This window comes from Pristis pectinata, chromosome 44 (genome assembly GCF_009764475.1).
Source record: "Pristis pectinata isolate sPriPec2 chromosome 44, sPriPec2.1.pri, whole genome shotgun sequence".
Taxonomy (NCBI): Eukaryota; Metazoa; Chordata; class Chondrichthyes; order Rhinopristiformes; family Pristidae; genus Pristis; species Pristis pectinata.
Window position 1 is genome coordinate 1,553,085 of NC_067447.1, and position 27,928 is coordinate 1,581,012.

The window sequence follows — 27,928 nt, forward strand, 5'->3', positions numbered from 1 at the left end:
CCGCTCCCACTCCCTAAGAAGGGTCTCGACTCGAACTCCTGTTCCCGCCCACCGCTGCTGCTCTATTTACTGAGTTCCTCTAGCAGATTGCTTGCTGCTGCATATTACAGCATCTCCAGTTCCTTGTGTCTCTGTAGATATTTCTGAAAGTTGGTTCTGTGGACACTTTGTACTCCGTTCTTTGAAGCATGTATTTTAACAAATGCCACATTAACGTGTTAGCTTATTTACATTTATTTACAATACATGAATGTTACATTCGCATGGGGACATCACTTCCTCAATCTCACTCTGTACTTCGGGAGAACCAATCATCTTGCAGTTCCTAAAACAAGTCCTTTTCAGCTAAGGGCCCTAACTCCCCTCCGAGACCGATTCCTAATTCGTCAGGGACTCACTTTATTCACCCATTTTCTGTACAACTGCTTCTCCCTCTGAGTTGCTGAATATCGACTCTGATTGAACTTCTTTGTCAAGAATGAAATGTAACTGGGGCCAGCTTGTTCAGATCGCCTGCGTCCGTCGCAATTTCTCTTGAACGGTGTTGGACTTCTCCGTTCTTTCCCGGGTCCAGGAGATCTGTGTTCCACAGCACATTAGGATGCGCGTCAGTGAGAAATGAAATGATTAACAAGGCAACGCTACTTTCCAAATGGGGAAACGTCTCCCAGCTTCTGTATCGGTGTTGTGACATATTGACTCTGAGAACAAACACTCCTCGGAGCTCCGCCGTCAATAATCTACGTTACATTCCATTCAGGACTTTTTTTTTCCAGCACTAATGACAAGTCAATTTTATTTACAAAATTGGAACATTACAAAAAGTTTGCTTCTGTCAGATGATCACAGCTGAACATGCCATGGAGAGTTCCTTTTCTCACTACAGTTCTGCTCCATTCGTAATTTAGTCCAACTTGACGAACCGATGTCCTTGGCGTACTACCGAAAGCACTGGCGGCACATGTTCAGGCCGTACTTCGCTGTCAGCCCGTGGCGGTTCGCGCACACCCGGCAGGAGCGGGAGCCCTGCCCAAACTTCCATACAGGCCTTCCACGAGTGATGCATGGAAAGCCCTTCTGAGCTGTGAAACCAACCCGCAGACAGACTCCATGTGGCAGAGGGTCCATTGTGCCCATTGGGGAGAAATTCAGTTCAGCACCAATCTTGTTCTTGGGTTACTTTGAGGTGCGGGGTTATTTTACAGGGAAAGTGGAACGGTTGCGTACAGACACGTCCAATAAATTTTCCACTCTGTTATAACAACTTATTGCACAGTCCAGATTTCTCAGTTGATCGAGGAGTCAATGGAGAATGTCCGCAATGAGGTGAATGCTGATGTCTGGATATCTCTGACTGTCGATTTCCAGAATCACCCGACTGCACTGCACCACTGGGCACGATGCGAGAGGGAAAAATGTTCCATTAGTTTGACTGGCAGATGGCAGACTAGACCAGGCTTCCGATCTCACCGACCGCCTCCCGTTGAAGCCCCTCTTTCTGCAGCCGTTGGTCGGGAGCCGTCGTCCGCTGCAATGCCGGTTGTAGCCGAGCGGAGAGAGTTAGCACACCCGAGGGTGGCCCAAACGTCGTCGGCAGGGTCCCCAAAATTCTCTCCAAGCCCTCCAAAATCATCTGAAATTAAACAAAGCAACATTTGAAATCGCTGACAAGGGTACATCAGCCAATTTAACTTAATTAATAAAGCAAGGAGATGCCCTTCGCCATTCAGTTTCAACCAAATGAATCGACGTGGTCTCGGTGCAATGGACAGATTTCACGAAACGTCATCGACCTGAAACGTCAACGGATTCTCTCCCCACCGGTGCTGCCCGACCCGCTGAGCACTTCTTAGAACCATAGAACTCTACAGCACAGGGAAACAGGCGATTCGGCCCTACTAGTCTGTGCCGAAACTTTATTCCTCTGGTCCCATTTACCTGCACCCAGTCCATAACCCTCCAGACCTCTCCCGTCCATGTATCTATCCAATCTACTCTTAAAGCTTAAGAGTTAGCCCGCATTGAGAGGACTCGGTGAATGTCCCTGTAAGATAGAGTTAGTAGTGTGTGTGTATGTGTGTGTGTTTGTGTGTGTGTGTGTGTGTGTGTGTGGCGTGCTTACGTCAACCAAAGTAAAAGGACGTAATGACGTTGTTGAAGTCAGTCGAAGTCAGTCAGAGAGAAAGAGAGAGAGGGGAGAGAGAGAGAGAGAGAGAGAGAGAGAGAGAGAGAGAGAGAGAGAGAGAGAGAGAGAGAGAGAGAGAGAGAGAGAAGGGAGAGAGAAACACCAGCTTGCTAGTTTTCTCTATCGATGGATGAGAAACAATAACTGTGTCTGTCACTGCAATCCACGTATGGAAATTGGGAGTAATCCGGTGGAGTTCACTTTGTTGCTGACCTGAAGAAGGAAACAGGTATTTGTGTGGATGTCCACGATTCTGATGCTTTTCGGGGTGAGGAAGTCACTACCGAGTAAACACTGGAGTGTCGTCTGGGTTCCATCGTGGAACACTTGGATTCCGTAATTATTCTCCATGTTCTCTCTACATCTACGTCTTATCTTCAGACAACGGTCGTTGTTTAAGGAGCCTTTGCTCATGTTTCACCTTATGGCTCGCTGAACTGAACTTCAGCAAACTCCATTCCTGGAATTGGAGTTTGGGACTTTGCCACACACACACGAAGAACTTAGTTTTGGGGTTAATGTTCAAGGTTTAACATTTTTGCTTCTAACATTCTAACATTTTTACTTTCATTTTTCTTATTATCATAAGTAGATATTAATAAAGTAGTTTTAAACACTGAATCATGACTCAGTGTGTTTCTTTTGTTGCTGGTTCGTAACAATACTCCGTGGGTACGTGGGTCTGAGTCTCTCACTCGGATCATTCAGGAGACATTAAACCGTACAGGAAATTACTGATCAGATTTCCCAGCGCTGTGAATGACCATCCGACGTCACACCGCCCTCAGTCGAGCTGGGAACCGTTGCTGTTCAAACTCGGAGTACGGACGTTTAAAGGGGAGGGCGGGAACTCGGCCAAAATTATTCGCAGCCCACGGGCTGTGACGCTTCTTCATTCAGGTGTTCACAGGATCATTGTCAGTTCGGGTCTGGGCTCCTGCAGAGATCGCAATTCCTTATCCCCGGTCCGACTGAATTCATTCCCCCGCAGCCTGTGAAGAATAGAGAGGGAATAAACAGATTACACATCAGTGTCAGTGACTGGGGACTGGGGCTCATGTTTCTACAACACTCACACACAAATGGCACCGGAAAAGCCCGTGGATCCACTGATTTTGTTTACATGAAAGATTAACACAAGTACTCACTCAATCTGCTCCAGACTCGGGAGGGTCAGGATGAGGTGGCGGAGAGCGGGGATAGATCTGTCTGTGAGCGAGTTATAACTCAGGTCCAGTTCCGTCAGAGAGCGGTTTGTGCTGAGAGCGGAGATGATATCCTCGATACCAGAATCTGTGAGACCAACAGACCCCAGCCTGGAGATGAGAAAGAGTGAGAGTGAGGGACGTAGGGAGACAGGAGACGATGCAAATCTCCAGGGTTTATCAGTAACACAATTACTGACCACATGAATGATCAGGGTCAGACACCCAGTGACTATAAGCTCAATCTCTCACAGTCTAGAACTTACCACAGGCTCTGTATTTTACACTCCGGGTCCCTGAGAGCCTGAGACATCAGTTTCACTCCTGAATCTCCCAGTTCATTATATCCCATGTCCAGCTCCGTCAGAGATCGGATTGTACTGCGAACGGAGGAGAGATCCTCGGCACCAGAATCTATGAGACTGTTATTCCCCAGCCTGGAGATGAGAGAAAGCGAGGATGAGGGACACAGAGAGACAGGAGACGGGTCAAATCCCCAGGATTTATCAGTAACACAATTACTGACCACATTAATGTTCAGTGTCAGACACCCAGTGATTGTAAACACAATCTCTCACAGTATGGGACTTACTGCAGTTTCTGTATTTTCCACTCCAGGTCCATCAGAACAGCAGACACCAGCTTCACTCCCGAATCTTCCAGTTCATTATAACCCAAGTCGAGCTCCGTCAGTGAGCTGTTTGTACTGAGAGCGGAGGTGAGATCCTCAGCACCAGAATCTGTGATACTGATCCCCTCCAGCCTGTAGATGAGAGATAGAGTGAGGGTGAGGGACACAGAGAGACACGAGACGGTGAAAATCCCCAACGTTTATCAGGAACACAATTACTAAACACATTAATGTTCAGTGTCAGACACCCAGTGACTGTAAACACAATCTCTCACAGTCTGGGACTTACCGCAGTCTCTGTATTTACATTCCGGTTCCCGTGGAGCCGCAGAGAATAGTTTCACCCCCAATTATCGCAGATCATTTTTACCAAGTCTTAACTCAAACAAACTGAGGAACAAGACGATTCACACTGTGGATCTTAAAGAATTTCTCTCACTTGGATCATTCAGGAGACACTGAACCGTGCAGGAAATTACTGATCAGATTTCCCAGCACTGTCAATGACCCTCACTGCTTAGCTCCCAAAGTGGGGGCAGGGATTGGGTGGGTTGGATATAGATCGCCGGGGAGAGGAGGTTCCTCCAGGAAGGGATCAGGCTCCTCAGGAGGAAGGAGAGGGGTAAATAGAGGCCCCTCGGAGGCGTGAGTGACAATGGAGCCCCACAGGAGAGGTTAGGGGTGTGAAGATCCCACAGGAGGAGGGGAAGGGTGAGGCGAGGAAAACCACAAGGGATGAGGACGGTCCCACAGTGACATTTATCTCCCTTCCACATTGGCAGTCCGGTGACCTTCTTCTGTCCCTCCCTGGGGTGGGTGGGAAGCTCCGACACACCGACTGTTCTGTCGGTCTGGGTGTCAGTAACAGTGGGAGGGAAAATGTTCAATGGACATGTCACAGCCAGTGAAAAACACAGCCATTCATGTGATTTATTACAATTAAACCAATGGCCTTTATTCACTGATCTGTTGAAGTCTCCAACATCCCTTTACAAGGAACTACTCATCCCTCCCGTTCCTGGGGATTACTGACCGATCCTCTGATTATTTGTCACAATTCTTCACAATCTGCTTTTCGAGAGTTTTATCCAAACTCTTCCTTTTCCTTCGCATTGAAACAACAAAATGGATCAGTTTTACAGTTCAGAGCCATATATAAATTTACAGTTACCTCAACCCCTGGCACTTGTGGAGCCCGGGTCCCAGCCGCTCGAGTCCTTCAGATTGAATGTAGCAGCCAGACAGATCGAGAAGTTTTATTGTCTCACAGAGCCTAATGACGTTAGACAGGACCGCGCAGTCAATCGGGGTCAGCCGTAATGTACGGAATGAAAGTGTTTCCACAGATCCCAGTGTCGCCTGAGCCAGTCCAGGGTTTTGAGACTCAAATAGGTAGTGCAATATGTGGAGGAGCCTGCTTTTCTGAGCCTCCATCTCGGTCCATTCACCATCTTCACTCTCTGTGTTTCCAATCTGACGTTTCACCTCCTCCTTCACCCAGTCAATCACTCCGCAGGTTGTTTGATGAGAAAATGGACCCAGAAAATCCTCCAGCACCCGAGCTGACCCTGGGGAGGAAAGGCCGGCAACAAAACGGAGAAATATTTCAAATCGCCCATCTTCCTTACTGTGGGCATCTGTGAGTAGTTTCAGGATATCCCCGGGATCTGGAGTCAGGAACTGTGCGAGTGCGGCGACAAACTCTTGAATGGTGAGGTGTGGGAATGTGTACACCACGCTCCGGGCACAATCCTCTCTCTCCAAAAGTTCCATCAGGAACCCGGACAGGAACTGGGAAGGTTGCAGATTGTACTCGATCAAATCTCCATCTGTAAACACAATCTTCCTCTCGGAAACTCCTGTGAAGGCCATCTGACCAACCCTCAGTAACACATCACGGGGGCTTTCAATCTCACGGCTGTGGTTTTTCAGGATGTTGTAAATATAGTAGGAATAGAGTTGGGTGATGGTCTTGGGAACTCGCTGCGGGTCCCTTTGACTTTGTGTGAAGAAGGGTCCCAGTGCCAGACCGAGGACACAGCAGTAGGAGGGGTTGTAACTCATGGTGTACAGGATCTCGTTCTCCTCCACGTGTTTGAAAACAGCTGCTGCCACCGCCTGACCTTCAAAAAACCTGTTGAAATATTCCTTCCGTTCCTCACCAACAAATCCCAGGATTTCAGCACAGACACTGATCTCCGCCTTTTCCAATAAATGTAACGCAGTGGGGCGGGTGGTCACCAGCACTGAACACCCCGGGAGCAGCTTGTGCTGGATTAAACTGTACACAATATCAGACACCTTACACCGGAATTCAGGATCAGTGCACATGTGCTGAGGTTCTGTGTCTCTCCGACTGTCAGCGAAATCGATTCTGTCCTTGAATTCATCCAAACCATCGAATGTAAACAGCAACCGCTCTGGGATCTTCCACAACCTTTCCAGAACCTTCCCCAAGTAAGGATAAAATAATATCACAAGGTTCCACAGGTTTATTGTACAATTAATCGTGTTTAAATCACGGAACTTGAATCTGAAGACAAATTGAAATTGTTGGTATATTTTGCCCGTGGCCCAGTCAGAAACGATCTTTTCCACCATTGTTGTTTTCCCGATCCCAGCCACTCCGGTCACTACTGCCGAACTACCAGATTTGGATTTGCTGCGGGAAAAGCTGCTCCCGAACAATTGATCAGTCCGGATTTTTTCCAGCTCTCCCCTGAGATGTTCCTCTCTCCACCTTTCGTGGTCCCGGCCTCTTGCCAGCAGCTCATGTTCCACAAGTCTCCTACCTCGAACAGTGGAAATGACCGTGAGCTCAGCGTATCGATCAACCAGCTGGAAAACCTTCACCTTTTCCCTCATCAGGATGGTGTTCACTCTCAGGGTTTCAGTCTGTGCCCGCAGGATCTCCTTGTGTTTCTGTTGAACATCTTCCATGGGAAAAATGAGACGTCAAAATGTCAGATGTCTCAACTTAGAACTCAGTATTTAAGTTTAAAATAATTACTGCAATTTACTGGAATTAATTGAATTTACTGATGGATGTTGGTGCAGAAAGGTCAACTTGGTTTAGAGACTGTAGAGTTGACATCACCATGGCTTAGACAAACATGAGATCCTCATATTCCCATATTAACTGTTCTGTGAAGGTGAACGTTTCACTGGCAGTTTAACTGCTCCTGATGTCCTGTACTGGACATCGACTGTACTAGACATGAGACTGTAGAGTTGACATCACCATGGCTTAGACAAACATGAGATCCTCATATTCCCATATTAACTGTTCTGTGAAGGTGAACGTTTCACTGGCAGTTTAACTGCTCCTGATGTCCTGTACTGGACATCGACTGTACTACGACTACCACAGCTATCATTTTTCGTATAGTGCAAACTTTGAAAACCCCTGTGTCGATGTGGTATAGGGAGATGTCGAGGGAACAGTTCTGTGATTCACAGATATCCAGCTATTGTTGCTTCAAAATAAAATCAGAGCGTTGTAAATACTCAACAGGTAGCTTCAGGGGAGAGAAGGAGAGGTGGGGACAGAAAGAGACAACGAGAGAGACAGCCTTTGGACAGATTACAGGTGTCGTTCTACACAGATTGATAAGGTTGCATTTGATAAGGTTCCTCATGGTAGGCTTCTTCAGAAGGTCATGGGCCAAGGGATCCAGGGAAGCTTGGCTGTGTGGATTAGGAATTGGCTTGCCTGTAGAAAGCAGAGGGTTGTGGTGGAGGGCAGTGACTAGTGGTGTCCCGCAGGGATCGGTTCTGGGACCCCTAATTTTTGTGATATTAATAGATGACTTAGATGAGGGGGTGGAAGGCTGGGTTAGTAAGTTTGCGGACGACACTAAGATCGGCGGTGTCGTGGATGGTGTAGAGGGCTGTCGAAGCTTACAGAGGGATATTGATAGGATGCAGAGCTGGGCTGACAAGTGACATATGGAGTTCAATCCGGAGAAGTGTGAGGTGGTACACATTGGAAGTACAAACTCCAGGGCAGAGAACAAGGTAATTGACAAGGTACTTGGCAGTGTGGAGGAGCAGAGGGATCTGGGGGTTCATATTCACAGTTCACTTAAAGTTGCCTCACAGGTGGATAGAGCAGTTAAGAAGGCCTATGTGATGTTCGCTTTCATAAATCGTGGGATTGAATTTGAGAGCCGCGAGGTGATGATGCAGCTTTACAAAACTGTAGTTAGACCACATTTAGAGTACTGTGTTCAGTTCGGTTCGTCGCATTATAGGAAGGATGTGGAGGCGTTGGAGAGGGTGCAGAGGAGATTTACCAGGATGCTTCCTGGATTAGAGCGTATGGAATATGAGAGGCTTAATGTGCTAGGGCTGAATAGTGCAAAGGAGGAGGATGAGAGGAGAGATGATAGAGGTATATAAAATATTGAGAGGAATAGATAGAGTAGACAGTCAGCGCCTCCCTCCAGGGCACCAATGCTCAAGACAAGAGGGCATGGCTTTAAGGTTATGGGTGGGAGGTTCAGGGGAGATGTCAGGGGGAGGTTTTTCACCAAGAGAGTAGTTAGTGCATGGAATGTACTGCCTGGGGTGGTGGTGGAGGCAGATACATTGGACAGGTTCAAGAGTTTGTTGGATAGGCACATGGAGGAATGTGAGATGGGGGGATATGCGGGAGGAAAGGGTTAGATAGTGTGAGGGTGGTTTGATGGACGGCACAACATGGTGGGCCGAAGGGCCTGTTTCTGCTGTGTGGTTCTATGGTTCTATGGAAGTGCGAAAGAGCGTCTCTGAATGGATGGCATTTCCACTGGGACTGTATCACTGCCCCTCTCCCACCGCACTGAGTGAACGGACGGGGTTTCACTGGGACCATATCACTGCCCCTCCCCCTCTGCACAGAGTGCCCAAGGTAATCTCTCCAAGACCGGAAGCAACAACCACCCTCACATGATACAACACCAGACACTCCTTCTCCTCCTCTCCCCTTTCACGATTTGGTTACATTGGTCTTCAGTGCAGTGGGAAAGGGAAATCTTTTCATAGATCTTTTCTACTGGCTGCTCCCTGTGGGCCTTATCTGTGCGACCGTCACCATATTATCCCCATCACAGACCTGGACACTTCTACCTTCAGCATAACATCTCCCTCTGGCCTTGTCCCTGGGGCTTAAATCACCAGTTCCTCCTTGTCCCTCGAGATGGACAGTGCTGCTTCATCACCTGGAGCTTGTCTGAAACTGATCGCCGTCCCTCAACTCTCAACAAGCCCCGTCCACCAAGAACTCCACACTTGTCTCTACTTTGGTCACCACTCCAGCGATGTCTAGACTGAACAATTCTAACTCCTGAACAGAAAACCACAAGTCATCGGCACCTCCCCATCTCAGTAACCTGCTCCACCCCGACACCCTTCATGGTCCCTGTGCTCCTTAGGCCGTTCAGCTCCTCCCGCACTTCCAGAGCTGCACTGGAAACCGCGCCTTACAGCTTCCGAGAATCGAAAATCGGACATACCCCTCCTTAAAACTCCCCACCTCATCTCAGACTTCCCTTTACTGCTGTAGCCGGAGCATGGCCTTATCTGGGATACTGGACAGAGGGACAGAATATGAAAAGACAGTCTTTTACAGACCCCAACCATACCTGTTATATTTCGTTTCTGAAATTGGAATCATAACAGTTCCACACCTTCAATTTCCTCATATCTCCCCAGATATATTCACCAACTCCTGCCTATTAATACCATTTATAAACAGGATATACAATCAACTTTGAATCTAAAATGACTTTTGACTTTCTCGATTTTAACAGCGATCACCTCAGTTTGAGAGGCAGACAGGGGGTGGAATTTTTAAAGTTTTTAGAAGAACTTTTACAGACGGTATGTAGATAGTCGGAGTGCAGAAGGTGCAGTGCTGGACCTAAGCTTGGGTTAATTTGGGCAAATAGTGCCGTGTCCGTGGGAGAGCATTCTGGAGACAAATACCATCGGTCTCAGTTTCAAGGCAGTTATGGAAAGAGAGAAGGATGGTCCAAATGTTGACGTCCTAAATCAGGGGAAGGCCGATTGTCATTTAAGACAAGGTGAAAGAAGTGTGGGAGCAGCTAAAGTTGTCATGAAGAAGGCGTCATCCAAAAGTGAAACGAATATGGTTCAGGGCCAATGAGTTCTGCCAATGGTGAATGACAAGGACAGAATGTGCAAGGAAAACTGGATGTCACGGTATATCAAAGGCTGGATCACGCAGAATGAAAAGAACGACGGATGAACAGGAGTGTTGATGCGAATGTACAAGGCTTGATGAGCCAGTTTGTGGATAACACGAAATTGGGGAGTGTTGTTGGCAGTGAAGACGGATATCGTAGATTAGGCGGGGGGGGGGGGGTGGTGTGGGATCTGAATCGTTCTTCATTTATATCAATGATTTGTATACGAATGCACAAGGCTTGGTCGATCAGTAAGTTTGAGGATGACCCAAAATTAGGAGCTGTTGTTGATAAACGAAGAAGGTTGTCGTCGATTACAGGCGCTGGGGCTTGATAAATTCGGGAAGGGGCCGGGGGGTGGGGGAATGGATTTCAGTACAGATAGGTGATGCATTTTGGAAAGTCATACCAGCGTAGGACTTATACTATGAACGGTAGGGCACCAAGGAGTGTATTGGAATGGAGGGGCTTAGGGGTACTCTGCATAGTTCATTGAAAGCGGTGTCACAGGTAGACAGGGTGGTCCAAAAGGCAATTAGAACGCTGGCCTTCATCAGTCAGGGCATTGAGTATCGGAGTTGGAACATGATGTTGCAGTTGTAAAATCAGCACTTGGAGGAGTGTGACCAGTTCTGGTCGTCCTGCTATATAAAAGACGTGGTTAAGCTGGAAAGAGTGCAGAAGAGATTTATGAGGAGGTTATCTGGACTACAGAGTCTGTATTTTCGGGGTATGTCGGCCAGGCTGGGTCTTTTTATTCCTGGAACGGTAGGAGAATGAGGGGCGACCCTATAGAAATGTTTAAAATTAAGAGAGGCAAAGATAAGATGGAAGGGTACAGTATTTTCCTCAGGGTAGCGGAGTCCAAAGCAAGGGGGCATATGTTTAGAATGAAAGGGAAGGAATTAAGAATGGACCTGAGGGGCAAGTTTTTCACACAGCGTGTGGTGAATATATGGAACGAGCTGCCAGAGGAAATGGATGAGGCAGGTACAATAGTATCATTTAAGAAGCACTTGGATAGGTTCATGGAGTGCGGGGGGGCGGTGGTGAGTCATGCTGGGCGGGCACCACTGTCAGTCTGGACTCGTTGGGATGAAGGTCTTGCATCCGTGCTGTCTTGCTCTATGAGTCTTCATGCAGGAAATGAAAATACAAGCGCAATGAGTGAGCACAAAACATCACCAGCAGACAAAAGGGGATTTCACAGCACGTCAGGACCCTACCAGGGGTGTGTGGGGTTCGACGTTGTGTCAGCACCCTGCCAGGGATGTGCGGGGTTTCACAGCATATGGAGCTCTGCCCCATGTGCAAAGGAATCTCACGGTGTACCAGGTCACTGTAGGTTGTTAAGGCCAAAGTACAAGGTTGAAATATTACACTGCATTATTTCATGGTTTGTCAGGAACTGTGTCAATTGTACGTTGATTGCACAGATCAGCTGATGGTTAACGGAAAATTCCAAGACAGTATATGCTGTTACTCTGCCAATGACTTTTTAATCATAGATTCTACCTATCTCTGAATAAATGGCTTCTGTCAAACATCGATTCTGAGAAGGAAATGGGTTTAAGATTGCATTCCTCTCTCACCTTTCAGTTCAGCGGGTAATTCAGATGAACCTTGGGCGATGTTCATGTGTTGATGTGGATCAGGACCTGTTCAAATTAACAAGGTTTCATGAAACAAGAACTGACTAATACTGTTAATTTTAGAGTGTTTCAAGATGATGTTGAGTTCAGTGTGTTGTTTTACCGTACCGAGATCCTGGATTTCTTTCAGTATTCTGCCCAACTTTGGTAACTCCTTCCTCATTTTTACAAAGGATTCCCACATCACCCTCCGAGTTGCGGAGCCTTTTCCCGTCACCAGACTGAGGAAGAGTTTGGAACCTTCTGTCCGGTTTCCATTCCCCACGAGCTCAGTGACTTTCTGCAATGGAAAATAATGAATATTTTAAGGGGTGGGTTAAGAGACACAAGAAAATACCTGCTCAGTGATGGGAGGTCCCAGTGCTTTTCTGCACGCAAAACCGTCATTGGGCTGTGTCTTCACCCACCTGTTAAATCTAAGGATTCAGTCATTCTCAGGGAAAAACTACATGGATGTTTACAAATCAGAGGATTGTGGCAGCAGAGTGAGGAATCACTGATGCTCTGCAATGGCCTCAAAGTGATGAGTTCCCCTGACCTTCAGTGCGTAACTTTGATCTCACATCTGACTGCAAAACACAGCTACACAAACCCAAAATAACACCACAAAAGGCTGGAAGCAAGGTCGTCCAGCACGGTGAGATGACTGAAGCTTAAGGTGAGGCAGGAATTTTAAAGGGGATCTTTTAATCTTTATACACACCCACACACAGTTGTTGATATCTGCTGGTGGGATGGGGTGTCAGGTAAGATAGGTCAGCTCTTTTACTTTCCTCTGTAGCCCTAGTGGTTCAGAGATAGCATTCAGGGCAATCGCATGCTCCCCCTGCAGGATGTGGGAGATCAGGGTGTCCCGGGTGACTGTACCTGCAGAAGTGTATCCACCTGCAGCTCCTGACTGACCACGATGAGGAGCATCCAACAAGCTGAGAACATCACAGACAGGAGCGTTAGTGAGGTGGTCACTCCAATGACACAGGCCACAGGTAGTTGGGTCACTAGCAGGAAAGAATGGCAGGGAGCGCAGGATTCCACTATGGCCCTTTCCCTCAGTAACAGGGATACCGTTTTGGACACTGTTGGCATAATGGCTTCCAGGCGAAAGCAGCAGCCCCAGCCAGTAGCACAACAACGGCCTCTCATTTTCAGCAGGGCAAGATGGAGACTGGCAGAGCTGCAGTGATGGGAAACCCGGTAGGTAGGGGAACAGATAGGCTGTGAACAAGGCTCCAGGGTGGGATGGAGCCTTATGAGTTCCGGGGTCAAGGAGATCTCCGGCCAGTTGTAGAACATTCTAAATGGAGACTGTGAGCAGCCAGAGGTCGTTCGGCACATTGGTAGCAATGACAAAAACGGAAGCGAGGAATAGGTCCTGCAGAGAGAATACAGGGAATTCGTCATAAGGAAAAAAAGCAGTACTTCAAGGATTGTGATCTCTGGATTACTCCCAGTACCACACTCTAATGAGAGGGTGGCAATGAGAGGACAGATAATGCAGATGTGTGGCGGAAGAGCTGGTGCAAGTGGGTGGGATTCAGGTTCTTGGCTATAGGGATATCTTCTGGGCAGAGGTGACCTGTACAAGTGGGATGGGTTGCAACTCAACGGGAGGGGGACCAATATCTTGGTGATTTACTCGAGCTACTCGCGAGGATTGGAACTGGTCAGGCGGGGTGTGGGTTCCAAAGTAGTCACTTAACAGACGAAAATGTGAAGAGAAGATACGTTAAAGCAAGCAGGACAGAGAACAAGAAGCCTGACAGATGAAACTGATGAACACAAGGCATGGACGGGTACGTGGGATTGCAGTGATATAACTATTGCAGAAACATGATTGAGAGGATGGGAAGAAATGGCAGCTGAGTGCTGCAGATACTACAGGCATGAGAGGTAAGACGGGAAATGGCGTTGAGATCTTGATTCGGGAGAACATATCACAAGAGGCCTTTAGAGAGGATATTCTGAGGAAAACGTCGAATGAGGCTCTCCGGTGCAGAACTTAAGAAATAAGAAAGGTGATCTCTGATGGAATGATACTGCAGGCCGTTCGGTAGCTAGTGGGATTTTGAGGAGGAAATATGCAGAGATATCGCAGATAGGTGCAGGAAAAACAGGACTGCTGTTGTCCTGAAGGATTAGATAGGGCGGAATTTGTTAAATGTGAACAAGAATGTTTTCTCAATCAATATATGGATGGTCCTACTGGAGCGGGGTAACACCCAATATTCCCTCGGGAAATAAGGCTGGGCAAGTGGCTGCTGCGTCAGTGAGGGAGCATTTTGGGGCCAGTGACCATAATGCTGTTTTGTTTTCAAACATTGATGGAAAAATATAGGATGGTGCACAAGTTATAGTTCTAAATGGGGGCAAGGCTAATTTTGAAGGCATTGAAGAGGAACTTGGGAATGTTGATTGGGAGAAGCTGGTATCAGATAAAGGGCCATCTAGCAAGGAGGAGGGTTCCAGAAGTGAGGTTATCATGTTGCTGTTGGGGTGAAGGGCAAGGCTAACGGGATTGACATAGAACAATACAGCACAGGAACCGACATTTCGGACCACAGTGTTGTACCCAACTAATTAAATCAGTGATTAAATGCCAAACTAAACTAAAGCCTTCTGACTACACCATGTTCATATCCCTCCATTTCCTGTACATCCATGTGCCCATCTAAGAGCCTTCTCAACACATCTGTCACATTTATCACCGCCAACACCCCTGACAGCGCATTCCAGACACTTACCGTTGTGCATAAAAAACTTGCCCCGCACATCTCCTTTGAACTCACCCTCTCTCACCTTAAATGCATGCCCTCTGATACAAGACATTTGAACCCTGGGAAAAAGATACCGGATGTACCCTCTATCTGTGCCTCTGAGATTTCTGTGAGGTCTCCTCCGCTCCAGAATATAACCGATCTTTTTCCAATCTCTCCTTATAGCACATGCCCTCTAATCCAGGCAGCTTCCTGGTGAAAGTCTTCTGCACGTCTTAAAAACCTCCACATCTTTCCTTTTATGGGGGGACCAGAAATTTATACAGAACTTCAGATGCATCCTAACCAGGGTTTTATAAAGCTGCAACATAATATACAAACACCTGAATTCAGTGCCTCGAATAATAAAGGAAAGCATTTCACAGGCTTTCTTTGCCACCCGGTCAACCTGTGCAGCCCCTTTTCTGAAGCTGTGGACTTCGACCCCAGTGTCCTTCTGCACGTCTACACTTAAGGATCTTCCTATTGACAGGGTACAATCCCTTTACATTTCATCGCCGAAAGTGCAACACCTCACACTTGGCAGAATTAAACTGCGTTGTCCGTTTCTCTGCCAATATCTGCAACTGATCTACATCCTGCTGTAACCTTTGGCAATCCTCCACTAAATCCACCACACCACCAATCTTTGTATCTTCTGCGAACTTAACAACCCACCCATCCACATTTTCATCCAGGTCATGTCCATACCCACGTAATCTAAACACCCTCCACATGTCAGATATGGACTTGTCGGGAAACAGCCCTTCTGAATTAATTCCGATACTGCCAACGAAAGTAGTTGCGGCAGATACAATAAAAACACTGAAAAGACAGGCGGAGTAGGAAAGGTTTGGACGGATCTGGGTCAAACACGGGCAAATGAGACTTACTTAGGTGGACACCTTGGTCAGCATGGGCGAGTTGGGCCGAAGGGCCTGTTTCTGTGCTGTATTACCCATGGCACTCACCTCATGTTCAGGTCCGCTGAAATGTCCCTCGTATCTCAACAGTTGGCTGAGACCTTCAACCCGTTCTTCAATCGCCTCTGTCAGTCTATCCTGGTAGAATTTTCCCAGCTGGAACAGTTGGGAATTGTCCCACTGTGTCAGGAGCTCAGACAGTGAGGACTTTGGATCTGTAAATAGGAAGAGAAAAACTGAACATCATCCCAAAGAGTGCCGTGGGCTCTGGCCCCAAACACAAACAACGCCCCAGACTCGAAGCACAACCCGTGAAATGTGTGGGTTCCACAGGGTCATCGAGCTATACAGCATAGAAACAGGACCTTCAGCCCACCTGGTCTATGCTGACAAACACGGCTGTCTACGACCACACTTGCCAGCTCTAATCCCTATCTACCTTGATTAGTGTCCACATGTCTGTTACATATTGTGACTGTGCCTGCCTCCACCACTTCCTCTGGAAGCTCATTACAGGCACTAACTCCGTTGTGTGTGAAACATTTACCCCTCAGGTTCCCTTCAAACATTTCCCCTCTCACCTCAAACACACCGCAGTTACTCAACCAGACAACTCAGAGAGCACCCCAATCCTGGAACGACATGGGTAGAATGTGGATGGGAAGTCCCCACTACCTGCACGTCACACCCCAATGTTACACAGATTTCCGCTGTTGATCACGGGTGTTAAAACCCATCCAACAGCACTGTGGGAGTCTCTTCACCCGAAGGCCCACGTTCACAAGCACCGTGTCAAGGGATCGATTCCAACCTCAGCGATAGACTCAACCAAAAAGATTCAGAGCGACACTACATTCCCTAACCAATCTTCTGACCCCTTCAATCTCCGCCACCCCTGCACAGGTCAAATACATTCCCCACACCCACCCACTGCCTACCTCACTCTGTCCAACCCCACACAGATCAGTTACTACATTCCCCACACCTACCCACTGCCGCTTCACTCTCCCCCACCCCTACACAGACCCCATCGGCCCCACTTCTTTGCCATTTCGCTCACCTGTCACCTGGTCGAAGCTTGACAGTTCCTTGTTTAATGAGCCTCGAAGGGAATGAATCGCTTCACGTGGGTCAGCTTGAGGGACCTCATCACCGTCCCTCTCTGGACTTCCTCCCGACTGACTTTGTTCCCTTCTCACTGCAGACAGATCACACTCCACAGGGACAACGCTCTCAACGGGACGTTGGTCTGAACTTAAGCAGCTTGTAAGTTCATCACCTTTCCCTGGGAAAAACCGCTTGAAAACATTCTGCACCCAAGTGAACGTGCCACCTGAAAGATCATGAATTGCAGGTTACAGCAGTGTAATTTGGAACTGAACAAAACACAGAAGCAGAATGGGTGTCCGCAACATGAGCCAAATCACTGAGTGAGCAGATTCTGGAGGGGCAAAGTTGGTGAATATCATCTGGGTCACCTGCAGGGTGATCATATCGATGGTGGGTGACCAGACACCTCCACGCACAGAGAACACAACAGGACAGACATCACCCTACCGATTAAACTGCACATGGCAGGTGTATACACTGATGAATTGAAGACTTCTGTTCCAAAGCTGCAGACGCAGCACATCTCTCTGGGATCATCCAGAATATCAGAATATCCCTCCCTTAACCCTGCAGCCTCCACATCCTTCAAGCTGGTGAACACCCACCACGAGTATTCACCCAGGACCACACTCATTCCCCACTTCCACACATAGATTATGCTCCTTTCTTGACAACAGATAACCAGTTCCCCTGCACCCCCACACTCCTCCGTAGGGCCAAATGGTTCTCACCACAACTTCTCTTTCAGCTCCTCCTACTTTATCCAGACCAAAGGTATAGCCATGGGCACTCGAATGGGCCCCAGCTGTGCCTCCCTTTCCGCCGGCTATGTGGAACAGTCCATGTTCTGAGCCGACATAAGTAACACTCCACAACTCCTTATCCGCTACATTGCTGACTACATTGGCGCTGCTTCCTGTATCCATGCTCAGGTCGTCAATTTCATCAACTTTGCCTCCAACTTCTACCGCGCTCACAACTTCACTTGGTCAATCTCTGACACCTCCCTCTCCCTATCTGGATCTCTTTGTCTCCATCTCCAGAGATAGATTAACAACGGACGTCTTTTGCAAACCCACTGACTCCCACAGTCACTTTGACTGCACCTCTTCCCAGCCTGTAATTTGCAAGGATACTATTCCCTTCTCTCAGTTTCTCCGCCTCCACCGCATCTGTTCTCATGATGAGACTTTCCATTCCAGGATATCCGAGATGTCCTCTTTTTTTCAGTAAACAGGACTTCCCTTCACGACTATCAATGCAGCCTTCACCCGCATGTCCTCCACGTCTGCTCTCGCCCTATCTACACCTCCCCCACAACGTCATAACAGGGAAAGAGTTCCCCGACAGTGCCTCTGCATCCAACATATCATTCTCCTCAACTCCCTCCATCTCCAACGGGATTCCAGAAAGGGCATATATTCCCCTCCCCCTGTCTGCTTTGCGCAGGGATCGCGCTCTCCGGGGCTCCTTTGTCCTCACGTTTCTACCCACCGGAGGATCCCCTCCGAGAACTTATCCCTGCAACCGTGCAAAGTGTTACACCTGCCCCTTCACCTCCTCCCTCACTATCATTCAGGGCCCTGGACAGTCCTTCCAGGTGAGGCAGCTCTTCACCTGGGAATCCGAGTGTGTCAGTTTTGCATTCGCCGCTCCCTGTGCTGCCTCCTTTGCATCGGTAAGACCCGTGCAGATTGAGGGACCGCTTGGTCGTGCACCTTCGCTCTGCACGCCGCAACAGCCGGGATCTCCCGCTGACCAGCCGTTTTAATTCCGCTTCTCATTCCCTCACTAACAATGTTTCCCACGACCTCCTCCACTGCCTGCCTGAGGCCAAACTCAGGTTGGAGTCGCAACACCTCACCTTACGTCTGCGTCGTCTCCAACCTGACCGCCTCAGCATCGATTTCTCCAACTTCGCTTAACCTCGATTCAGCCTCAACTTCACATCAATAGATTTCGCCCAACCTCTGTTGTCCACCCCCTTTTTGTTTTACCTCATTCCTGTGACCCATCCACCAATTCTCTGTCCCTTGATCCGCCCTCACCATCTGCCCATCACCCACTCCTTCCTCCTTCTGGCTCCCAAAATAACACCCCTTTATTTCACGATCCACTAACCACTCCTAACAGATTCCATCTTGTCCGGCCCTTTGCCAATTCCAGCTATCACATCCCAGCTCCTCACACCATTTACTTTCACCACCTCCCCAACATACTTATCATCCCCCTCAGCTGTAATCACCTGTGACCTGCCAGATCCTACCTCTCCACATCTCCTCCCATTTTATTCTAGATTCTGCCTTCTTCCTTTCCAGTCCTGATGTAGGTTCCCGGCCCGAAACATCGACTGCTCATTTCCATTAACATGCCGATTTCCTCCAGAATTTTGTGTGCTTTGCTGCAGATTTCCAGCATCTGCAGTCTCTATTTTGTCTCCACACATAGATTACTCTTTTCCTCAGCTACCTTTTTGCTTCTAATGCAGTGTTATAAGTTTGGAATGATTCTGATTAATCCCACTTGTGAAGGACATTTCATGTCCCCATATTACCCTTCAAATTACTTTGTTCTCTCCGCTATCCACTATGAAGCTCAAAGGACTCGATCGACCCCAATTTCTTATCGCTGAACACATTTCCTTTTAGCTCACCAAACCTTCCATATCCTTTCTTAACCAAGTTTCCTGAAACTTACCACCTTTGCTTCTTATCCTTGCAGGAACTTGGTGACTCTGAACTCTTACAATCTCGCTTTTCAATACGTCCCATTTCTCTAATGTTTATCCTCCTTTGGCAGCTGCTCCCATTGACTGTGTCAGACCTGTCCATTAACACTGTTCCATTCCCAGTGACCTCCTGCTCCCCGATCACTTTCTAAAGGCCCATGTAAATTCCCACTGACAGAGATCTGTCCGAGAGCTCCCTCCAACTGTCCTCTCTCCCCTCAGCCTATCCCTTATTCCTTTGTGAGCTGCACGTCCGGGAACCTGACCCGGACCCAATGTCAGGACGTTTATATTTTACAGAATTCTCCCACCCACCCTTCTTCTTCTTTCTTTTTGTTGTCACTGGATCTGCTCCCCTGTCTGCACCTTCAGCCATGGTGGTCTCCGGTGTTCACAGATTCTGCCGCTCTGCAATAAATCGAACATCAAAAGGATGATCAAACAATGATGCACACGAGGGGGAAACCATTGCCTTACCAATGGGGTCACACACCGTCTCCCGTCCTGCTGAGGGTTTACAGCATTTTCTGTATTAATCAAGGAGCTTCAATTTGATGCTGATGTGTAAAATGTGCCAACCAGACGCAAACTATTTCGGACATCCCGAGGTGATAAATGAATCACGGAAACGCTGCTCTTCAAACCTAAGCCCCGTGAGTTAGTCACTTCTGTATTCAGGGGCAAGGCCCATGCCATACAACAGATCCTCAAAGCCGCATCTCCCCGTGCATTGAGTGTTACATCTGCTCCCTTGTCTACCCTCTCTCCCTCTCTCTCTCTCTGCTGAGGGGCAGTGATCAGAGAACAATAACATTGTGTGACATTTCCCGACAGTTCAGGCGGCTGTGACCAGGGCAATGGAGAGAAGCCCTCACCAAAGATAACTGAAAGCAGAAATAGACAGTCTGTTGGTGGTGTTCGATGGACTAAGTCATAACTTGGCTTTGGTCCAAGTGCTTTTCAATCTATTATTTACTACTCTTTAATAAGTCTTTTACAATACTGGTACAAGTTTAATCTTGATTTTTAACTGCTAAGATGAATACCAGATCGAAAGCGTCATCTAACGGTAAAGGTAACGGAGACCAACCTATTTTGGAAGCTATTTCTAATCTGAATAGAAAGTTCGACCGGAGCTTTGCCGGATTGAAGTCCATTTTACAGGACTTTGAAGAAAAAAAAATACTCTTATCCAGGAGAGTGCCAAACAAAGGCAACTAATTGCTGAACTCGACCGAGCTGGTAAAGAGCGAGATGCCAAACTTCATTCACTTGTAAAAGCTTTAATTACGACCAAGGAAAACCTGGAAAAGCAACAACAGAGGATCATTGACCTTGAAGGACGCAACAGGAGAAAAATTTAAGGATCATCAACTTTCCAGAAGACACCGAGACTGGTAACCCCACGGAATTCTTTTCTAAACTTTTGGTCGATGTTTTTGACACCAAGATGTTTCCTGCTGACCCCATTCTGGACAGAGCTCATAGAGCATTGTGATTCACTCCTGCTCCGGATCAAAAACCTCGGCCAGTAATTTTGAGATTTCATTTTGTCAACATCAAGGAACTCTTGATTCCTACTGTTCGTCGTCGTGGAATGATTCAATTTAAACAATGGAACTTTCGAATAGTTGAAGATTACGCCCCAGAAGTTATGAAATAAAGGCTCACCTACAAGCCAATTATGGCTCGTCTCTATCAAAGCAATTACCATCCTGTATTATTATACCCAGCAAGGCTCAGAATTACACTACCTGATAAATCTTGTAAATGGTTGAAATCTGTTCAAGAGGCCGATCAGTTTCTTTTGAACTAGCTGTTAATTTTAAAAGCTAAGAAATGCGGAAGAGATACAGTGTTTTTCCTTTGATTTACTACTTATTCGCTTTATTATCTAATTAATATTTAGATTTAAACCTCTCTTTTTTCTTCTTTTAATATTTTTAATATTTTGTTTTTATTATAATTAAGAATTTAACCAAATGACTGATCTTTTGCTTTCTTTCTGAAGTAATTCTTAAACTGTATTCTTTAAATGTTGACTGTTAATGCCCTTTGGCTCTGTTTTAACCCCATAACTGTGTTGTTATTTCGATATCTCTGTTTGGGTTATCTTTTTCATTCTTAGTCTAAACATGAGTGGTTTATATATTTGTTAATTTGGACGACGGCCACCAATAGAATTGGGGTTAATTCAATTAGAGGGTAGCTTTCTGTATGTCTATTGGCCAGTTTTCGGGCTGTTGGGTTTCTAGGTTTTTTTTTTCTTCTGGGTTAAACTACAAATTTTCCTAAAATGTCGTCATATCCGTTTCCTCCTTGAACTGTTTTACTTCTTCCTATTGGTAAGATACGTATATACCAAGATTAACCCATTACATACCATATGTTTTTTAATCTGTTAAAATGGATAAAACTATTGATTTTATTTCATGGACCGTTAACGGCTTAAACTATTTGCTTAAGGGCAAGAAGATCTTTAAAGTTTTTGATAGATTAAATGCTCAGATCATTTTTGTTCAGGAGACTCAGACCAGGAAGAAAGATAATCAACGATTTTTTAGATTTTGGAAGGGTCAACAGTTCTGTTCAAATTCACAAGCAAAGATGAAAGGAGTTTCTATTTTTATGGACTCCTCAATTTCGTTTGTTCATCATGAGACAATATCAGATCCAAATGGTAGATTTGTATTAATTACTGGTCTACTTCATAATAAACAAGCTGTTATGGTTAATGTTTATGCACCCAATGTAGATCACCCTGAATTTTTTAAACATTTGTTTGCATTATTTCCTAATTTAAATGAATACACTGTGATTATGGGTGGAAAGTTTAACTGCTGTCTAAACCCTTCGATGGATAGATCTGTGTCAAGTCCTGCATTTCCAAACAAATCCGCTGTCTTTATTAATTACTTTTTAGTTGAATACGGAATATTAGTTATTTGGAGATTTCTACACCCATTTGATAAAGAATCTTCATTCTTTTCTCATGTCTATCATAATTACTCGAGGATTGATTATTTTTTTATTGATGCCAGATTAGCTCTACTTACGACGGACTGCAAATACGATGCAATTGCCATTTCTGATAATGCACCATTGAGATTATCAATTAAATTACCAGATCTATCATTTGATGTCAGACAATGACGATTTAACCCTTCGCTATAACAAGACTTAGAATACGTCCAATTTATTAAAGTACAGATTTCATTTTTCCTTTCAACTAATTTTACTCAAGAAATCTCCAGTGGGATAATATGGGATATGTTTAAAGCATACATCGGTGGTCAAATTATTTTATATTCCGCTGGATTGAAAAAAAACGAACTAATAACGAAATACGTACATTGGCTGACAAGATTAAAGAAATCGATAAAACATATTCTGTTACTCCTAGTCTGGAGCTTTTTAAAAAGAGAACAGAACTGCAATTACAACATAGTTTATTATTAACATCTTCAATTGAAAATCTACTACTTAAAAACAAAAGTCAATTTTATATACACGGTGACAAATCGGGTAAATTATTGGCCAACCAATTGAAAGCTACTATATCTAAAAGTCAGATTAATAAAATTCGTAAGCCAGATGGTACCTACACGATAGATCAAGTTTAAATTAACAAATCCTTTCAAGAATTTTCTTCTTCTTTATACCAATAAGAATCTCCTGAAGATCCTACTTTAATACGTGAATTTTTAAGAGATTTGAAGATTCCCCAATTATCTTTAAATGAACGCTCTATATTAGATCCTCCCACTTCGGAGGAAGAAATAAAGAAAATAATATTTTCAATGAATTCGGATAAAGCACCCGCCCCTGACGGATACACAGCTGATTTTTTAAAATCCTTTTCTGATATTCTTGTCCCTGGTTAGCCAAAAGTTTTGAAGATGCCCTATCAGTGGGTAAACTAACACAATCTTTCTATGAAGCAACTATTTCTTTAATTCTTAAAAAGGATAAAGATCCCACTGATTGTGCATCTTATGGACCTATTTATTTATTAAATATAGATTCCAAAATATTTACCATTATATTGGCCTTTAGATTGGGAAAGTTTCTTTCACAAGTTATCTCTGAAGACCAGACAGGAATTATTCAGGATTGTTATCTACATTTTAACATTGGGAGAATAATGAATATTATATATACCCCTTCATCCCACATTACAGCACGTGTTGTTTCACTAGATGCTGAAAAGGTGTTTGACAGAGTCGAATGGGAATATCTATTCAGTACACTTCAAAAATTCAATTTTAATCCTAAATTTATATCTGTTATTAAAATGATTTATTATGCACCTATGGCTACAATACTTACTAATAATCAATGATCTCCTTTGTTTAGGCTCTTCGAGGTACTAGACAAGGCTGCCCGTTAATCCCTTTGTTATTTGATATTGCTTTAGAACCTTTGGCTATTGCAGTTCGGGATTCTTCAAATATATGTGGTATCACTCGTGGACAGAAGATTCATAAGATATCTCTTTACGCAGATGACCAGTTACTTTATATTTCTAATCCGGAGGAATCTATCCCCGCAGTACTATCACTAATAGATCAGTTTAGTGTTTTTTTCTGGCTATAGATTAAATTTTAATAAGAGTGAACGTTTTCCATTAAATATGCAAATCCCAATTCATAGCCAATTACCTTTTAGATTGGTAACTGACTATTTTATGTATTTAGGTGTTAAAATTACTAAGAGACAAGGACTTATTTAAGGCTAATCTACTGCCTTTAATTGACAATGTTAAACAATTATTTACTAAATGGTCCCCACTATCTTTATATTTGATAGGCCGAATTAATGCTTTTAAGATGAATATTTTAGAAAAAGTTTTATATTTATTTCAAGCGATTCCAACTTTCGTTCCGAAATCTTTTTTTGATACTATTGATTCTAAAATTCTTTCATACATTTGACAGAATAAAAGCCCAAGGCTAAGTCGGAAATATTTACAAAAACTAAAAAAGGATGGTAGTATGGCCTTGCCTAACTTTAGATTATATTATTGGGCAATCAATGTTAGATATTTAATTTTTTGGATATAAGATTCAGATGTGATTCAACGCCCCAAATGGGTACACCTTGAATCCCAATCAGTACTTGAATTTTCATCAGTTTCTAGCTCCTTTCACTCCCTTTTGCACTTACCAAATTAAGTAAACATATGATTAACCCAATTGTTAAACATACAATACGATTATGGTTACACTTCCATAATTTTTCTGGATTGAATAAATTTAATCTATCAAGTCCCATTCAATCTAATGTTTTCTTTCATCCATCCCAAGTTGACTCAGCTTTTTCCATATGGGTAAGGAAGGGAATAGTATGTTTTCGTGATTTATTTACTGATAACTGTTTTTCATCATTTGAACAATTGTCTAACAAATACAATTGACCAAGATCACACTTTTTTCGATATTTGCAAATTAGAAATTTTTTAAAAGCTACTATACCCTCTTTTCCGACACCTTACAAAACTGAAATTACGGAAAAAAAATTGGTTTTCATCCTTGCCAGAAGAGCTTGATAGCAATAATTTATGATTTAATTATGAAAATTCGTTCAGAACCACCGGACAAAATTAATAATGAATGGGAAAGTGAACTCCAGACATCTTTACCTACTGAGACTTGGAAGAACATTCTTCATTTAGTTAATACATCTTCAATGTGCGCCAGACATTTTTTGATACAGTTTCAGGTAGTTCACATGACCCATATGTCAAAAGATAAGCTAGCTCGTTCTTATCAACATATAAATCCTATACGTGACAGATGTAAATCGAATATGTCTTCTTTGACACATATGTTTTGGTCCTGTCCTCTTTTGGAAAAATATTGGAAAGATATTTTTAATATTATTTCAAATGTATTGAAGATTGATTTACAACCTCATGTTATCACTGCAATTTTTGGTTTACCAAGGATAGAGTCTGGCCATTTATCTGCTTCCGTTAACCGTATGATTGCCTTTGTTACATTAATGGCCAAACGATCCATTTTGCTTAAATGGAAGGATCCAATACCCCCGACTACTTTTCAATGGTTCTCTCAAACTATATCATGTTTAAACGTGGAAAAAATTAGGAGTGGTACTGTTGATCCTTCGCTGAAATTTGAGGAAGTTTGGAGTCCATTTATTCAATATTTTCACATGATGTAGATCCCCTTATAATAACCCTTCACTTTAGAGGAACGGAGTTGATGATATATTATTGGTCTGTTTCTATTGAGAAATTTTAGTTCGTTTTTTTTCTGTTTTGTTGGAGTTTTTCTGTATTTTTTTGCTTTAGCTTAGTTTGGTTTGATATATTGTTTACAATTTTTCTTATTGTTTTGGGGATATTTTTCTTTTTTTATATTTTATAATAAATCTTTTTCTTTTATATTATATTCATTCACTAACAGATCGTTGGATCCACAGATTTTTTTATACTCTATTGTTCTTTATGATTATCCATGTCATGATTGATCTCTTGATCTCTTTGTTATACATGTATAAACATTGATATATTAATCTGTATTAATTTGAAAACTAATAAAAAGATTGAAAAAGAAAGAAATCAGAAATAACAAATTGAACATCGCATGTCCCTCAGCTTCAGTCTGACAAAGATGAACCCTGAAAATTCAGCCCCATGTCTATCCATGTAAGGGCAATTCCAATGTCCCGCAAAGAAATTTTCAACAAAGCTGCAGATGCTGAAAATCTGAAATAAAGCACAGAAACGGAGTTGTTTCCAGCCGCGGGGTCTCAGACCTGAACCAGTGACTCTGCTCCTCTCTCCACACACACACACACACACACACACACACACACACACACACACACACACACACACACACACACACACACACTGCCCAGCCGGTTTCCACCATTTCCTCGCTTTTTTTTCAGATTATCGGCACGTACGTATTTTAGTTTTTCAGCCGTACCTGCCCTGACACGATCTACCACCGCACCCACGTTCACGAACTCAATCCCCATCCCATCCCTGATACAGAATTCACAGCGTAATTATTTTGAATTCAAATTATTTTTAAATTTATAAAACCAGATATGTATTTCTGTACCGCACGAAAATCTGCCTGTTCACCTGTCTGTCAAAACACGTCTTCGTATCTTCGGTGTATATGCTCTTTGTGTAAAACATCTAACCCCGCATATGTAGTTTAACTTTTTCCCCTCTCACCTTAAAACCATGCCCTCAAGTACCCTACTTTTCTACACTGGGAAACTGATTCTGTCTGCCCTATGAAGCCAATGATGTGTTCACTTGGCGAGCTTGCACTGGATATCACGTGATGTGACCTTCGGGACCAGACCACCATGGGGCACTTCGTCAAACGCTTTACTGAAGTCCACGGGGACAACGTCTACCACCCAACTGTCGGCAGTCCTGTTTGTCACTGTTTCAAAACAGCTCAGTGTCACTGGCGAGACACAGAGGCCGTCTCTTTGATCCTTAAGTGGACATTCTCTCCCTATTTATCCTTTTGCTCTGAAAATATGTGTAGAATCTCTTATGATCCTTCTTTACCTTATCCCCCGGGATATCTCATGGCCGTTCTCTGCCCTCCTACCTCCCTCGTACTCAAGGGATTCGCTTGTTCCCAGGCGCCTACCGCTGACACAAACCTCCTTTCTCCTGACCAGATCCTCCATCAGCCAGGTTTCCCTACTCCTGCTAGCCTTGCCTTCACTGCAGCGTTGGCCGTGAACCATTCCCTTCTCACTTTTCACAGCCACCCACTTGACAGAGGTATCAGGAGGCGCGATTGGATTAGCTTGCTGATTGGCATCTCCGCTCACCTATGGGAGCTCACGGACCCTCCGTTGACGTGCGCGAACAGTTCAACCGCCTCAGCTCGCTGTGGCAGCGCGCATCAGACGTCAGATGAATCAGAACGCGAGAGCGGAATGCAGGAGGCTGCTCTGCTCGCTGATTGACGGGGGTGATGGGCGGGTTGTATGGAAGAGACGAGAAGCAGGAGGGCGAGTCCATGTGTCCCGGACCTCTCCAAATCTCCCGCCCCTCCCCCTATCGTCGATTGCATCAGTTCGGGCAGCTGCCCCAGAGTCTTGGGTTAGATCCCCAGCCCAGTCCGGATCCAAGCTGGATGTAAATATCTTCCGTCGTGTTAAACCTTTTCCGGCTGTCGTGTTAGCCAACCGTTGATAACTCCTGCCCTTCGGCGTCAGTAAATTGGATTAAAGTAATTAGATTTATCCCCGCTCCTTCCATATTGATGAGTCCGGAAATACTCACCCAAGGGGAACGTCGTCTTCACGCCCATCCCAAGAACCCTCTTCCTCACCTCCCCACACCGGGAGCCGGAGCCCGTCTCTGTCCGCAGTCTATTTGTCGTCGACTCGCTTCATCTGATGTCAGTAAGAAAAACGGCGAAGAAGGAAGGAAGTGATCGTACATCCGGCCCGTCCCACGCTGCAGGCAGTTCGTGGTAAGAAAGTTAAAGCTGCAAAGTCACAGTCAGTTTATTTTCAGATGGACCAGGACATGTAGGATCGGGG

General features: G+C 45.0%; 2 protein-coding genes across 4 annotated transcripts in view; one reads left to right on the top strand and one right to left on the bottom strand.

Annotated features, from left to right (window-relative positions):
* Positions 1–218: 218 nt before the first annotated feature.
* Positions 219–27,809, bottom strand: LOC127566682 (NACHT, LRR and PYD domains-containing protein 3-like). 2 transcript variants are annotated; one of them, XM_052009228.1, is made up of 12 exons: positions 27,666–27,809; positions 19,691–19,783; positions 16,598–16,870; positions 15,586–15,752; positions 11,970–12,141; positions 11,802–11,867; positions 5,193–6,954; positions 3,983–4,153; positions 3,657–3,827; positions 3,334–3,501; positions 2,399–3,177; positions 219–1,633 (listed from the first exon to the last, which is right to left on the bottom strand). In XM_052009228.1, the coding sequence occupies exons 2-11, from the start codon at positions 19,749–19,751 to the stop codon at positions 3,090–3,092; spliced, it is 3,099 nt and encodes a 1,032-aa protein (XP_051865188.1). In that variant the 5' UTR covers positions 19,752–19,783; positions 27,666–27,809; the 3' UTR covers positions 219–1,633; positions 2,399–3,089. The 2 variants fall into 2 exon arrangements, with proteins under 2 accessions (XP_051865188.1, XP_051865189.1); XM_052009229.1 differs by lacking the exon at positions 27,666–27,809 and adding an exon at positions 27,209–27,342.
* LOC127566681 (NACHT, LRR and PYD domains-containing protein 14-like) overlaps positions 27,752–27,928 on the top strand; it is a 31,167-nt gene continuing 30,990 nt past the window's right edge. For both annotated transcript variants that reach the window (XM_052009226.1, XM_052009227.1), the window contains exon 1: positions 27,752–27,858. The gene's annotated coding sequence lies outside the window, so the exon portion shown is untranslated. The remainder of the gene's footprint in view (positions 27,859–27,928) is intronic.